This window comes from Arachis hypogaea, chromosome 1, assembly GCF_003086295.3.
Source record: "Arachis hypogaea cultivar Tifrunner chromosome 1, arahy.Tifrunner.gnm2.J5K5, whole genome shotgun sequence".
Lineage (NCBI taxonomy): Eukaryota > Viridiplantae > Streptophyta > Magnoliopsida > Fabales > Fabaceae > Arachis > Arachis hypogaea.
Genome location: NC_092036.1, coordinates 101,471,547 through 101,484,497, shown reverse-complemented (window position 1 = coordinate 101,484,497; position 12,951 = coordinate 101,471,547). Strand labels below are relative to the sequence as shown.

The window sequence follows — 12,951 nt, the reverse complement described above, 5'->3', positions numbered from 1 at the left end:
TTTTAATTTAAAAAAGTCCTCATATATAAAAACTCATTGTAAAATTAGAGTTGGAATATTCTCAATTTGAGAATAAAGTTAAGATTAGCTCTAAACCATATCATACCCTACTCATTACCACCCCTATCCCCTGTATCTAATGCTTAAATAACAATTAACAATTGGACTAAATTTTGCGGTTCGATAAAGAAACCAAGAAAGTCTAAAATAGTGTCAATGTGTCTAAGAAAATGGAATGGCGTGTGGAAGGAGTGTGGATGGCATGTGGGAGTGGAACCCTCACTCATTCAACGCACTTGATATTTTGTTTCTTTATAGGACCCGCCGTGCCACTTGTTCGCGCTGCTGTGCTGTTTGTCCTGTTCTCTCTTAGCTGCTTCTACATAAAAAATCAAATGAAAAATCCATAAGCAAAAATATATCACGTTATTTTTGAAATTGTGATTTGTGAACAAGTCACTCATGCTACAAATTAAACCGAGCAATAAAGTTATAAATTTCAAAATCTGCACAACAAACCATGTCATCAAACGACATAGGTCTCCTCTATATATATTATATGATATATACTACGGAATTCTAGTTATCCAAGTATCATTCCAAATAACCAACAGAATAGAATGAGAATTAAGCATAAAGATTTTGACATCAGATTAATTAGTCTCTAAAAAAAAAAAGGTATCAATTTGGTCTTCTATAATAAAAAATAGTGGATAAATTTTGTTTTTCTATCAATTTATTACATAAAACTTAATAATTATACTTATATATATTATTAACTAATATAACGTATCTATTTATGAAAGATTATTACGTAGATAATAACTTTTCGAGCAAAACTTCATCTATTTTTATAAGAATCATGATAAATAAAGAGCAGTTGTTAAAGGGTATAGACAAACTCAAAAGGTAATGAATCATTTTCTGTCTAAAACTATATTCTTTCCATACTCATGTGGCAACAACAAAATACACACCAGTATAGATAACAAAATACATGAGCAATTTCTTTCGATTCGTAAGGATATGCACAGTGGCGGAACCAGAAATTTCATAAGAGGGGGGCCAATTAAATATAAAATATAACAAAAAATTAACAAAATATGATTTGTAGCATATATATAAAAAAAGTTATTATATTATATAAAAGTCAATGTTCAACTACATACTTTAAGATTTTGATATTTTTAAACTTGCTCGACGATGCTTCATGGAACTAAAATCATCAATTATCATCTCTGAAGTGAATTTTGAAGCAATTTCCTTTTCAATATATACAATTATACAATCTGCTAAAAATTCATCTTCCATCTTGTTTCGAAGCTTTGTTTTAATAATCTTCATAGCTGAAAAGGCCCGTTCAGTTGTTGCTGTTGTCACAGGAAGAGTCAAAACAAGACGAATTAATCTATCAATTAAAGGATATATATTTGATTTTCCTGTCTCTGTCAATTTTTGACACAATTCAGCAAGAGTAGACAAATTCTGAAAATCTGGAGCTTTAACCACATCAAGTTCATAATGTTGTAACTCATAATCCAATTGAATCTTTTCTTGCTCAGAAAAATCTAAAGAATAGAAATTCTTTGCAAGATTGCACATGTTGCAAACACTGAATAACTTGAAAGCATCTTTAGGATCTAAAGATGTACTCAATATGAGGAGCTCGGTTGCTTGCTCACTAAATCTACTATTTAGCTCTTTCAATTGAAAATCTATCACGCTAGTAAAAATGTCAACACGATAGTGGTGTTCAACAGTGACAACATCCTTTTTACGACGAGACCGAATTATGTCACTAAAAGAAGCACCCATATCAGGTATCTGAATAGCATGATCATTGCAGAAAGAACTAACTTTCTCCAAAAGTGCTCCCCAACTACTATCTTTTAACTGTTGAATCAATGACTTTGTACTAGAAACCAGATGCATATCATTCAAAATGTCTTGAGATTTTTGTTGCAATGCTTGACAAAGTTTATCAGTGATTCCCATGATTTCTTTCATTATATGCAAAATGAAAACAAAATCAAATGATAATAAAGATTTAAGAGCATAAGTAGCATCACCACGTTGAGAATATGTAGATCCATTAGTAGCCAAATCTTCCAGAACTGAAGTTATTGCTCCAAACATACGTAAAAGGCTACAAATTGAGTTGAAGTGAGAGCTCCACCTAGTATCTCCTGATGTTTTTAATGTGCCAATTTGATTTGCTCCCCTTCCTGTTTCAATTTGATTAGTTGCAACTAAATGGGAAATTTCAGTTGCATAAGGAGATCGTAATTCATCATTGCGTTTGCAAGAAGAGCACACAACATTGATAATATTACTCAAACTTTGGAAAAAAGCATGAACATCAACAACTTCTTTAGCCGCGGCAACAAGAGCTAGCTGTAATTGATGAGCAAATCTTTACAAGACTTAACAGTAATATTATGAGGAGAATTAAGAGATTTACCCACATGAGATAAAAATGCACAATCCTTTCCATTATTCACTTTTTTCCAATTGCGAAATCCTCCTGATGTGAATGGACTTGATTTTCTAGAAAATAAATAGCATGGAAGACAAAATGCAGCATCCACTTCTGGCGAATATTCTAGCCAAGAAAAACTCTTAAATCAATGAGCTTTGAAATGACGAGGATGACTTTCTAGACCAAAAAGAGGGTACTCATCCATAATAAATTGATATGGTCCAAACTTTATGTATGCTTTACGGATTTTATCTTGTTGATTGATAGGATAATTCCAAATTTGCGGACGCTTTCCGGGATCACGCATCAATGTATCAATATTAACTTGATCTATTTCAGTCCTTGTTATTTTGGAAGCAGGGGGTTGAATATCTTGCTCAACAAGTTATGTCACAGGTTGCTCAATAATATTTTGAACATTACTCAAAGAATCTGAAGCTGAATTTTGTTCATCATATATTCTCTCTTTTCTCTTGAAAAATGAGTGAATTGTTTTCATCTTTGACATTTTTAACTTAACTTGAACTATCTAACAAAAAAAAAAACAAAAATAATTGCATATATATTATTTTCTTTAAAAAAATATTAAACCTATTGAGCAATAACAAATAATTTTAGAAACACAAATATATAATAACCAAAAATAAAGTTATTGATTTACCTGATTATTTTTTTGTTCCAATTCTCACCCAAAAATAATTCTATTGAGTTTTGCCCTCACTTCAATCTTTGAACACTGTCCATTATAAAAAAAATAAATAAATTAATTTAAATAAATAATATAAATAATACTTGACATTGTTATTAACTTAAAAAAATTGAAATATACCTCTTTGAATCTTTGTTGTGCATTCAATGGTTAATATTTTGTTGTTCACTTCTCTTCAATGGTTTTTCTTCATATGTCTTGTTTTGGTATGAAAAGAAAATTAAAATGAGAAGAGTAGAAGACCAAAAGTTTGGAAACCACTAAAAGAGAGAGAAAAGTGGCGCTGATGCCTCTAATGGCTTGAAACAAATATTTGAAAAATGTACTAGTGTTACTTTAATTAATAGTATGGGCTTGGACTAGTATAATAGAACCATTTTTATTAATTATTAGAATGAGCTATTTGTTAACAAGAGCAACAATAATTCAAATATCTAATACATAGTGCAGTTTTTAATTATTTTAATTTATAAAATTTTGTAACTTATATTTTTTTCAATATTATATATAAAAATAAATTTAATATTATTAATTATTACTATTTACTATTTTTTTTTAAATTTTGGGGGGACCATGGCCACCTTAGGCCCCCCGTAGATCCGCCACTGGATATGCATGTCTATCATTTACTATCATGAATGATCTAATTAATTTGTAATTTTTTTTCTTCACAGATTAATTAATCCAAAATCAAAATCATGAAAAACCTAATTGCCATTTTACTCTAAGTAGAATGACTCGATACTGTTGATTTTCTAATCTAGGGGCAAAATTAGTACAACTTTCAAGCGTAATATAAGTTTAGATGAAATCTTTTTTTCTTGTTTAGAACCCAAAAGAATAATGACCTAGGCTTTTATTTATTTATAGTGGCTGCAAATAATGATGTTTAGTTTAATATAATGTTAAGTTAATATGAGTTAATTAAACTGATGAACAATATAGTGAGGTGTTAAATTTTTTGAGAGAAAAAAAATTTAGGTGACTAACATACACTTTTTGTGTTTCCTTTAAGTGTTGACTTTTAAGATTTTTCACTTAGTACCACAAATTTACTAAATAACGTATATATTACTTAAAAATTCAATAATTTACTTTTTATACCCAAGTTACTGTTTGCTTTCTTAATCCCTGAATTATTATTTAATACTTTTGAACTCAAAACACCTATTTTACTTGTCTGACTAAGTGAATCACTCAATTATTATCATTTGGTCCATCAATCCTCATAAAATTGTCCTTCGCTCGCCTAAGATATTACTTGATACGACCCGATACACTTGTTGATTAGTTTGTAGTTTTAAAAATTCGCACCAGTCGTCACCATTCTCTAGTGCCTGTTGTATATATAGTTCCCTTGTGCTTTTGTAGTCACTGGTGAGTTTAATTTCTTTTCTCTTTACTTAATTTAGGTAATAGTTGATTTAGGAATTTAGGTGATTCAAAACTAGATTTAAATTCTGAGGTGTGATCAGATTGCTTTTTAAAAAAGAATGGATATGATATGATTTTAGTATTTTGGCATTTTAACTATTTAAGCAAAGTGTGGTGGCATCTCTATCAGAAGGACACCTGATGCGGAATTTTCACATTTACTATCAGTAAGTATACCGAGTCGTATTAAGTAATAAATTTACGATGAGTGAGTATCGATCCAACGAGAATTAATGGATTAAGCAAGTAATAGTCAATTGATTATTTTAGTCAGACAATCAAAATTTAGAATTTCAATAGTAAATAGCATGAAAACAGAGAATTAAACAAGAGCAAACTAAAATTGGTTAAGAAAATAATATGATAAAGATAGTTAACTAAGGTGTCAGAGATATTTAAATTTTAAGATTAACAATTATTGTCATCTACTTTAATCATGCAAAGATTTAATTCATGGCAAAGGCAGGTGATTGAATTCCAATTCCTTAGCAATTCAATCTCTTCTAACCTAATTAACCGTCAATTATGATCAATTAATTACGCTAAAGAATGAAGTTCGAACTCTGATTTAAAGACCATACAGTTTTTAAGAACCCAAAAATAATTTGATTATATATCAACCATATCACATTAAATCCAGGTAAAGGTAATCGAAGAACTATGAAAAAAGAGTTTCAAGCTATAATTTCCAATAATTTAACTTTTCGAAGATTAAAAGGGATTCAATTTAGATTAGGATTATTTTTCAATATACTCTAATTCTTAAGACGAAGAACAAACTCAATTCTTAAATAAAAATAATGCATTAATCAAAATAGAAGAACAATAATATTAATCTGTCAAAATAAATAGAGCTTTTGACTTTAACAATGAAAGTTTAGTTGCTCATAGTGCAAAAATCCAAATCCTAATCTAATATAAAACCTGAAACTAATAAAGAGAAGACGGAAGAAAGGAGAGAGTTGCGTGTTACTTCCTTTGTATTAGCATGAAATTGCGCTTGGGCTGGGTTGCTGGAGTTTAGCACCAATTGAGTTGCGTTTGGTGCCAGTTCTGATTCAAATTTATCACCTTCGCTACGAGTTTGATGTTTAGCACCGAGACACTCTAAGGGTAGTGGTGCTGGGAGGCAGACTGATATTTAGCGCCATGAGTCCATAGATTATTATATCGTTGGAAAGCTCTGAAAGTTGGCTTTCTAATGCCGTTGGAACCGCGTCATTTGGACTTCTGTAGTTCAAGTTATGCTCGTTGGAGTGTAAAGAAGTCAGACAGAATTCACGAATTCTCTATGCGCTTGTCTTCAATTCTTGATTTTTCCTTGTGCTTTTGCTTCTCTTTTCCTAACATTTTTCTACAACAATCATGAAAAAAAAAAATTAAAGTACTAATAGAACAACCTTAAAAATCATATAATTCCTGAGCAAAAGTCATAAATTTTTTATAAAAATTGTCCCAAAAAAAAAAAAATATATACTTAAGATGCTTATGCATCAACACCAATAATATCTAGAGGGACTAAGTGTAAGTCAATTGAATTCACAGACTTTGGACACACAATTTGAAAGCAATAATATTTTGCAAATTGTACAAAAACCATATAAAATCTATTGATTATTGAATATTTGTGTAAAAAATATTCGAATAGCAGAAATGTTTCAAATTTCCAACTGTATCAAGCAATGTAGTGAGTGAGTAGCTTGACAAAGAGAGTACTAATGCAAATGAATCTTGGTATCAAAGTATCAGAAACTGCATCTGAAAAAGTTAATTGGTATTAATAATATTATTTGAATTATATTATTATAATTTAGTCTAGAAGGCTTTACAAACGCAGTAGTTAACTGATTTAGTTTGGAGATTTTTTTCAAAATCTGGAAGTAGGAACATGGAAATTAAACACACAATATATACTTCCGTGCTCGCACTCTAACCAATTTTTATATATATTCAATCGATTGGATACTCAATACCCATATTTTCATTCTTAATTGCATATCCAATCGATTGGTATTCACAAAAACTGATTTATTTATCTATTAAATCAATTAATATAAATTTTCAATTAAGTTATTTGATATTAATTGTTACCTAATAGTTGATTGGTGTCAAAGGAAATTAATTGAATTAACAGCAAATATGATTTTTTTTTTATCGCATCTAACGGATCAAAATAATAAATCACATAAAACTTCGTTGATTCATACTATCAAAAAATTATTTATGGAGGTTACCATTAATAAAAAAATTATTTTGTTGTTATTTTTAATTGGTAATGATACAATTATAAAAACAAAAATAATAAATAATAAAAATAATGATTTATAAAATAAAAAATAAATTTTAAATTAAATAATATATAAAAAATTTATTAATAAATAAAATTAAATAAGAAAGATTTAATAATTATTAAAAAAATTTTTAAAATAAATTTTGTTATGAAAATCATTTAATAGTTCAAAGTTTAAACGTTATTAGACCATCTAATCTTTTCCCCAACTAAAAGTTTCTATTTTTCAGGAACCCAAAATTTAATTTAACGTAGAGTGTATATGTCATTCTTCGTTTCATTAACAAATAAATATTTGTATTGATACTTACTGGCTATCAGGACGTTTGGCAAGTTAAGCCGTGGCCTAATTCATTTGGTGTTATGGTTTAGTTTTAACTTTTAAAATTTATATAGCTGGCTAAGTGACGTGCCTGTCTAGGTTCTCATTTTGGATTTTTTGTGCATATAATTAGGGATGGATTCAAAAATTTTAATACGAAGAGACCGGATTTTAGATAATTTTTTTTAAAGATAATTAATATATAATTATTAAAATTAGTTTTTTAAAAAATTTATTAAAATATATATATATATAATTATAATTTTTTTATAATTTTTTTAATATGATAATTATATAAAAGAAATATAACAATATCAATAATATATTATAAAATTATAAAATACCAATAATTTATAGCGTATTTAGTTAAAATTATCACATATCTTATTAACTAAAATTAATTTTTTAAAAAATTTTAAAAGATTTGAAAATAAATTATTAATTATTTGAAAGATACAGTACCCCTATAGAATACAAGATATTTTTATAAAATTTTTTCTTTTAACAATTTAAATTTAGAAGAAAAATGAGTATTTTTTATAAGAAAATAATATCTAAAGTACATAATGTGATTACCAAAATATAACTACGCAAGTCATTATTAATATAATAATATAAATGTTAAATATATTAATATAAAAAAATAATGATTTTTTTAAAATATAGAGATTACTATGTAAAAACTAATTTGAAAGGTACAAAGACTTGAGGGTATGATATTCAATTAGTTAAGTAAAAAATATTAGTGAAATAAACAATTAAGACATAAATTTATCACATAGTGAAAAATAATACATATAAAATTATTAACTTACATAATATTTTTTTATTTTTTAAACACATATCTCATATATAAATATAATTTCTTAAAATTTGGGGGGAGGAGGACAAGGACGGATCCAGAAATATTATCATGGGGGCCAATAACGTATATAATATTAAAAAATTATACAAAAAATTATATAATATAAAATGTATTACAAAAATATACTGATAGAGAATATATTTTAAAATACAAAAAATATGTATGTATTTTTTATTAACGAAGTGGCCGATTTTTCGTACCATAAGATTCATGATAATAGAATTCTGTGTCAAATTTTTTAACAATTTTTCTTTTTAATATAATTAAAAGACAATTAGCAAAAATTCATTTTCCATTTTGTTTTTGAGTTATTCTTCACAACATTCATAACTGAAAAAAATCTATCAGTTGTAGTAGTTAAAACATAAAGAATTAATACTAAATGAATCAAGAAGGATGCTCACAAGAAAAAAAATTCACTTTATGAGATTTGAAAAATTTTATTTAATTTAAAAATATTAGTAATAATATATTTTCAAATTTTTTTAATGTTATCACTTACTTTTTAGATATTAAAAATCATTAATATTTAAGTTAGATTAGACTTTTATTTATATTAAACTAAATAATAAATAATTTTTTTAAAAAATTAAATCATACTTAATAACTTATTACTATTAATTTTTTTAAAAAAAGCTAGGAACCGAAACCTCCACTCTCCCCCCGTATGTCCATCCCTAAAAAAGAATGAGCCACTACTCATCCCTTCTAAGTTTGTCCTTACATCTAATTGCAATGCCTTGATTCGCACTCCCTATGTCTAATGCATAAATAACAAATTAACAATTGGACTAAAAATTGTGCAGTTCAATAAAGAAATCGAGAAGTCTATAATAGTCAATATGGCATGTGGGAGTGGAATCCACACTCATTGAATGCACTTGATATTTTGTTTCTTTATAGGACCCACTATGCCATTTGTTGGTGCTGGTGTGCTGTTTGCCCTGTTCTCTCTTAACTTTTTCAACATCAAAAGCCAAATGAAAATCTATAAGCAACGATCTTGACATCACATTAATGTCTCTAAAAAAATATTAATTTATTTTTTTATAATAAAATATAATAGACAAATTTTATTTTTCTATAAATTCATTACATAAAACTTAATAATTGTACTTATATATATTATTAACTATTATAACATATTTATTTATAAAAGATTATTATATAAATAACAATTTTTTAAATAAAACTTTATCTATTTTTATAAAATTTATAGTAAAAAAAAGAGCAGTTATTAAAGACTATAAACAAAATCAAAAGATAACGAATTCTTTCTTATCTAAAATTACATTCTTTACATGCTCATGTAGTAACAACGAAATACACACTATTCTAAATAATAAAATATATGAGCAACTTATTTTGTTTCACACTATTTATTAATATAGAATAATATATATATCTATTATTTATTATCACGTAGAATCTAACTAATTGATATTTTTTTCTTCAAAAATTAATTAGTACCACAAATTTACTAAATAACGTATATATTGCTTACAAATTTAATAATTTATTGAGTTTGTGTAAAATTACAGCCTAAAGGTCATGCAAGCATGTACTGAAATAACAACTTAGTTTATGTTTGTTTAAGTGAGTTCTTGTTGAAGTTGTAAATCGCAATGTGGTATTGGATTTGCTTTGGAATGAAGACTTGGGAAAAAGAAAATAATTTATGAAAATTTTAACTTAAATCTCTAAAATATATTAATTATGTGCTTAATTTGAAACTTTTTATTAAAAATAAATTATTTGAACTTTCTAATGTATATATTGAGAACTTTTTTTTTAAAAGAAATTATATTCTCTTCTTATATGATCACGTTTTAATCTAATAGTAAAAATAAATAGAATAAAATTTTAATCTAATAGTAAAAATAAATAGAATAAAATTTAAGAGATTAATTGTTTATATATTTTTGTGTGAAATACAAAAATATTTGACAATTTTAATATTTTATATTGTTATGGTGGCAGTATGATTCCTTAGTGACCTATTGTAAAAAAATTTAATTATATAAAGATGATGTTTTGTGATTTTTTTGTAATTATGAAAAAGCCAAATGTGTAAAGAAAACAAAAAAAAATAGAGGAGTGCTAGGGGACCAATAAGTTTTGTGATTTGTAGTAATTAATTAGCTATTATTAATCGTTTTTAATGGTATAAAATTACATCTAATAGAGTAAAATTACTCACTTTTTTGTTGTTGGTCAGATTTTAATAAAATTGCTATCTCCTTGGACTTTTTCATAAAAGTATTCATACAACATGCCTCTTTTCTATTTTAATGTGTTGGATACAAATCTGACATACATGGAGAAATTCTCTATCATTCTATTAGCATGGATTTTGAAAAAGAAAATGCACGCACCGAAACAACAATAATATTTATCTCCTCCTTTAATTTCTATTCCTCGAAGAGAGAATCATCCAATTCTTAATCTATATGAAAAGATAACTAACTGCAGCTTTATCATATCATATTATTTATTTACTAGTACTTGCTTTCTCTTCGTCTATCTTTGGATTGGTGCAATCGCAAGGGTTGAAACCTTTCTGAAGCAACTTCTCAACCTCTTCAAACTGAAGCCCTTTGGTCTCTGGCACCAATAGATAGATGGCAATGAGCCCAATTGTGGAAAACCCAGCAAAGAGGAGGAATGTTCCTGCAGCCCCAAGTGCATGAATGAGTGACAAGAATGTCAAACTCACTATGAGATTAGCACACCAGTTTGAAACTGCTGCTATGCCTCCACAAATTCCCCTGAATCTCAATGGGTAAATCTCTGAGTTCAAAACCCAAGGCACTGATCCCATTCCAGGAGAGTAGGCTAGGATATATAGTCCCAACACTATAACTGCAAGCACTCCAATTTTGCTTGGGCATCCATCAGAAAACCACACGCGCTTTTGCTCACCGCACACCGCTCTGACTTCCTTTGTTTCCGCCAGGCATGCTCCCGAAAGATGCTGCATCATGTTCATTGATTATGTTAGATTAGATTAGACTAATACATACATATATATATATATATATATATATATATATATATATATATATATATAAGTTGAAAGAGATGGAAGTGATGAACTTACATTGCCCCCGGTGCTGGCACAGAAGGCACATTCAGCTTTCAAACATTTCATGCAATTCCATGAAGAGACGTTAGGGGCATCAAGATAAGCCTGGCATGTAGCATTTGCACCGAAGCTGAGAGTGTCAACATTGTCAATTGGAGGAGCGATGGTAGCTGCCTGATAGAAAACTCCGGTGAGAGTGAGGAGGCAAATGATTATTGCAATAAGGGATAGAAGCATGAGCTTTCTCCTTCCATATTTATCGATGCAAAGCATGCTGAGGATAGATCCAACGGCGTTGAGACCAGATGTGACGAGGGAGAGTGCAAGTGCGGTAGATTTTGATGCAATGCCGGCAAACTGAACAATGGTTGGGCTGTAATACATGACGGTGTTGATGCCAACGAATTGTTGAGCGACTTGAGCAGTCACGCCTGCATACAATCCTCTTCGAACAGCAACGTTGCTGAAAGCAGCCTTCATTTTCTCTCCAAGAGTTTGACCGATCAACCCTTCCTCTTGCTTCTCTTGTTCTACGGCTTCTCTCATTGCTTTTATCTCGCCTTCAATCTCGTCTGCTCTGTAAATCTTTTCCAGGATTTTCCTTGACTCATTTTCTTTCCCCTGGTTGTACAACCACCTCGGTGACTCAGGAAGGGTCAGCATTAAAACGAATTGAACCACCGCCGGAAGTCCGGCCACCCCAAGCATCCAACGCCACGTTCCAGGAGTCTGTATATTATGTTAAATAGTTTAGTTAAATATGTTAAATTATCTAATTTTTTTAGTTATTATCCGAGTAGATATATATATACCTTGGTGAATGCGAGGTTGATAAGGTAGGAGAGGAACTGGCCAAAGGTGATGAGGAGACCATTGATACAAACGATAGCTCCTCTAATGGCAGCTGGAGAGGCTTCTGAGATATAGAGAGGGGAAGTCATGGAAGCTATGCCAACTCCAAAACCAACCAAAATTCTTCCAACGACGAGGACCCAAGGAGCAGGGGCAATAGCCATGACTATTGCGCCAAGAAAGAAAACAATGTCAGCCCCCAAAATAGAGGTCTTACGGCCGAGCATGTCGTTCATCCATCCACCAAGTGCAGCACCAATGATGGCTCCCGCTACAGCCATACTTACAATGACTTCCTGCAACCATAGTTTCTTATCAACTTCTACAAAGTCCTCGCGAATGTAAAGCAAAGCTCCTGAGATAACACCGGTATCGTAGCCGAAGAGGAGACCTCCAATTCCGGCCGATAGAGCAAGGCGCATGATGTAAGGCGAACTTGTTGCTCTTTTCCAGAATTCTGTGAACTCTTGCTTACTCGCTGCCTCCGGCCCTCCTTCCATCTTACTGATCACCTTATTAATTTAATGTCAACCCTATTGATGATTTTTAGCTTACTTCTACCACTTGCACTCCACGCTGAAAATATTATTATTCCATTAGTCATTGTTTATTTATGCATGCAATTAATCTCATGCATTTTATAACATTATGCAGACTTTCAATTATAAAGTAAAATTTGATCTCAACGATAATTAATTAATAATATCTATTCTTTCTTATTCCGATCTTAACACCTTATCAAAAAGGTAATTATTATTGTTCCTAACTAACCATGTAGAGTTGTGATCAGCAACACAAAAACAATAAGGAATATATCCTATCATATCATTATTATTTATTTATATATAAAGGAAACATACAATCTAAATATTTATTTATATATAAAGGAAACATACAATCTAAAAAAGAATTAAG

General features: G+C 29.2%; 1 protein-coding gene across 1 annotated transcript; it reads right to left on the bottom strand.

The window, feature by feature from the left end:
• Positions 1–283: 283 nt before the first annotated feature.
• LOC112759000 (inositol transporter 4-like) lies at positions 284–12,536 on the bottom strand. Its single transcript, XM_025807840.1, has 5 exons — positions 11,997–12,536; positions 11,200–11,913; positions 10,609–11,073; positions 1,612–2,394; positions 284–379 (listed from the first exon to the last, which is right to left on the bottom strand). Exons 1-5 carry the CDS (start codon positions 12,534–12,536, stop codon positions 284–286), a joined length of 2,598 nt encoding a protein of 865 aa, XP_025663625.1.
• Positions 12,537–12,951: the final 415 nt, after the last annotated feature.

Excerpts from the sequence above, each read along its gene's own strand:
- LOC112759000 (XM_025807840.1), bottom strand. The coding sequence starts at position 12,536 with ATGGAAGGAGGGCCGGAGGCAGCGAGTAAGCAAGAGTTCACAGAATTC. Across the intron at positions 11,074-11,199 it reads GTGCCAGCACCGGGGGCAAT|CATCTTTCGGGAGCATGCCT; the intron begins GTAAGTTCATCA and ends AACATGATGCAG. Across the intron at positions 380-1,611 it reads ATGCTTTCAAGTTATTCAGT|AAGCAGCTAAGAGAGAACAG; the intron begins GTTTGCAACATG and ends TTTTTTATGTAG.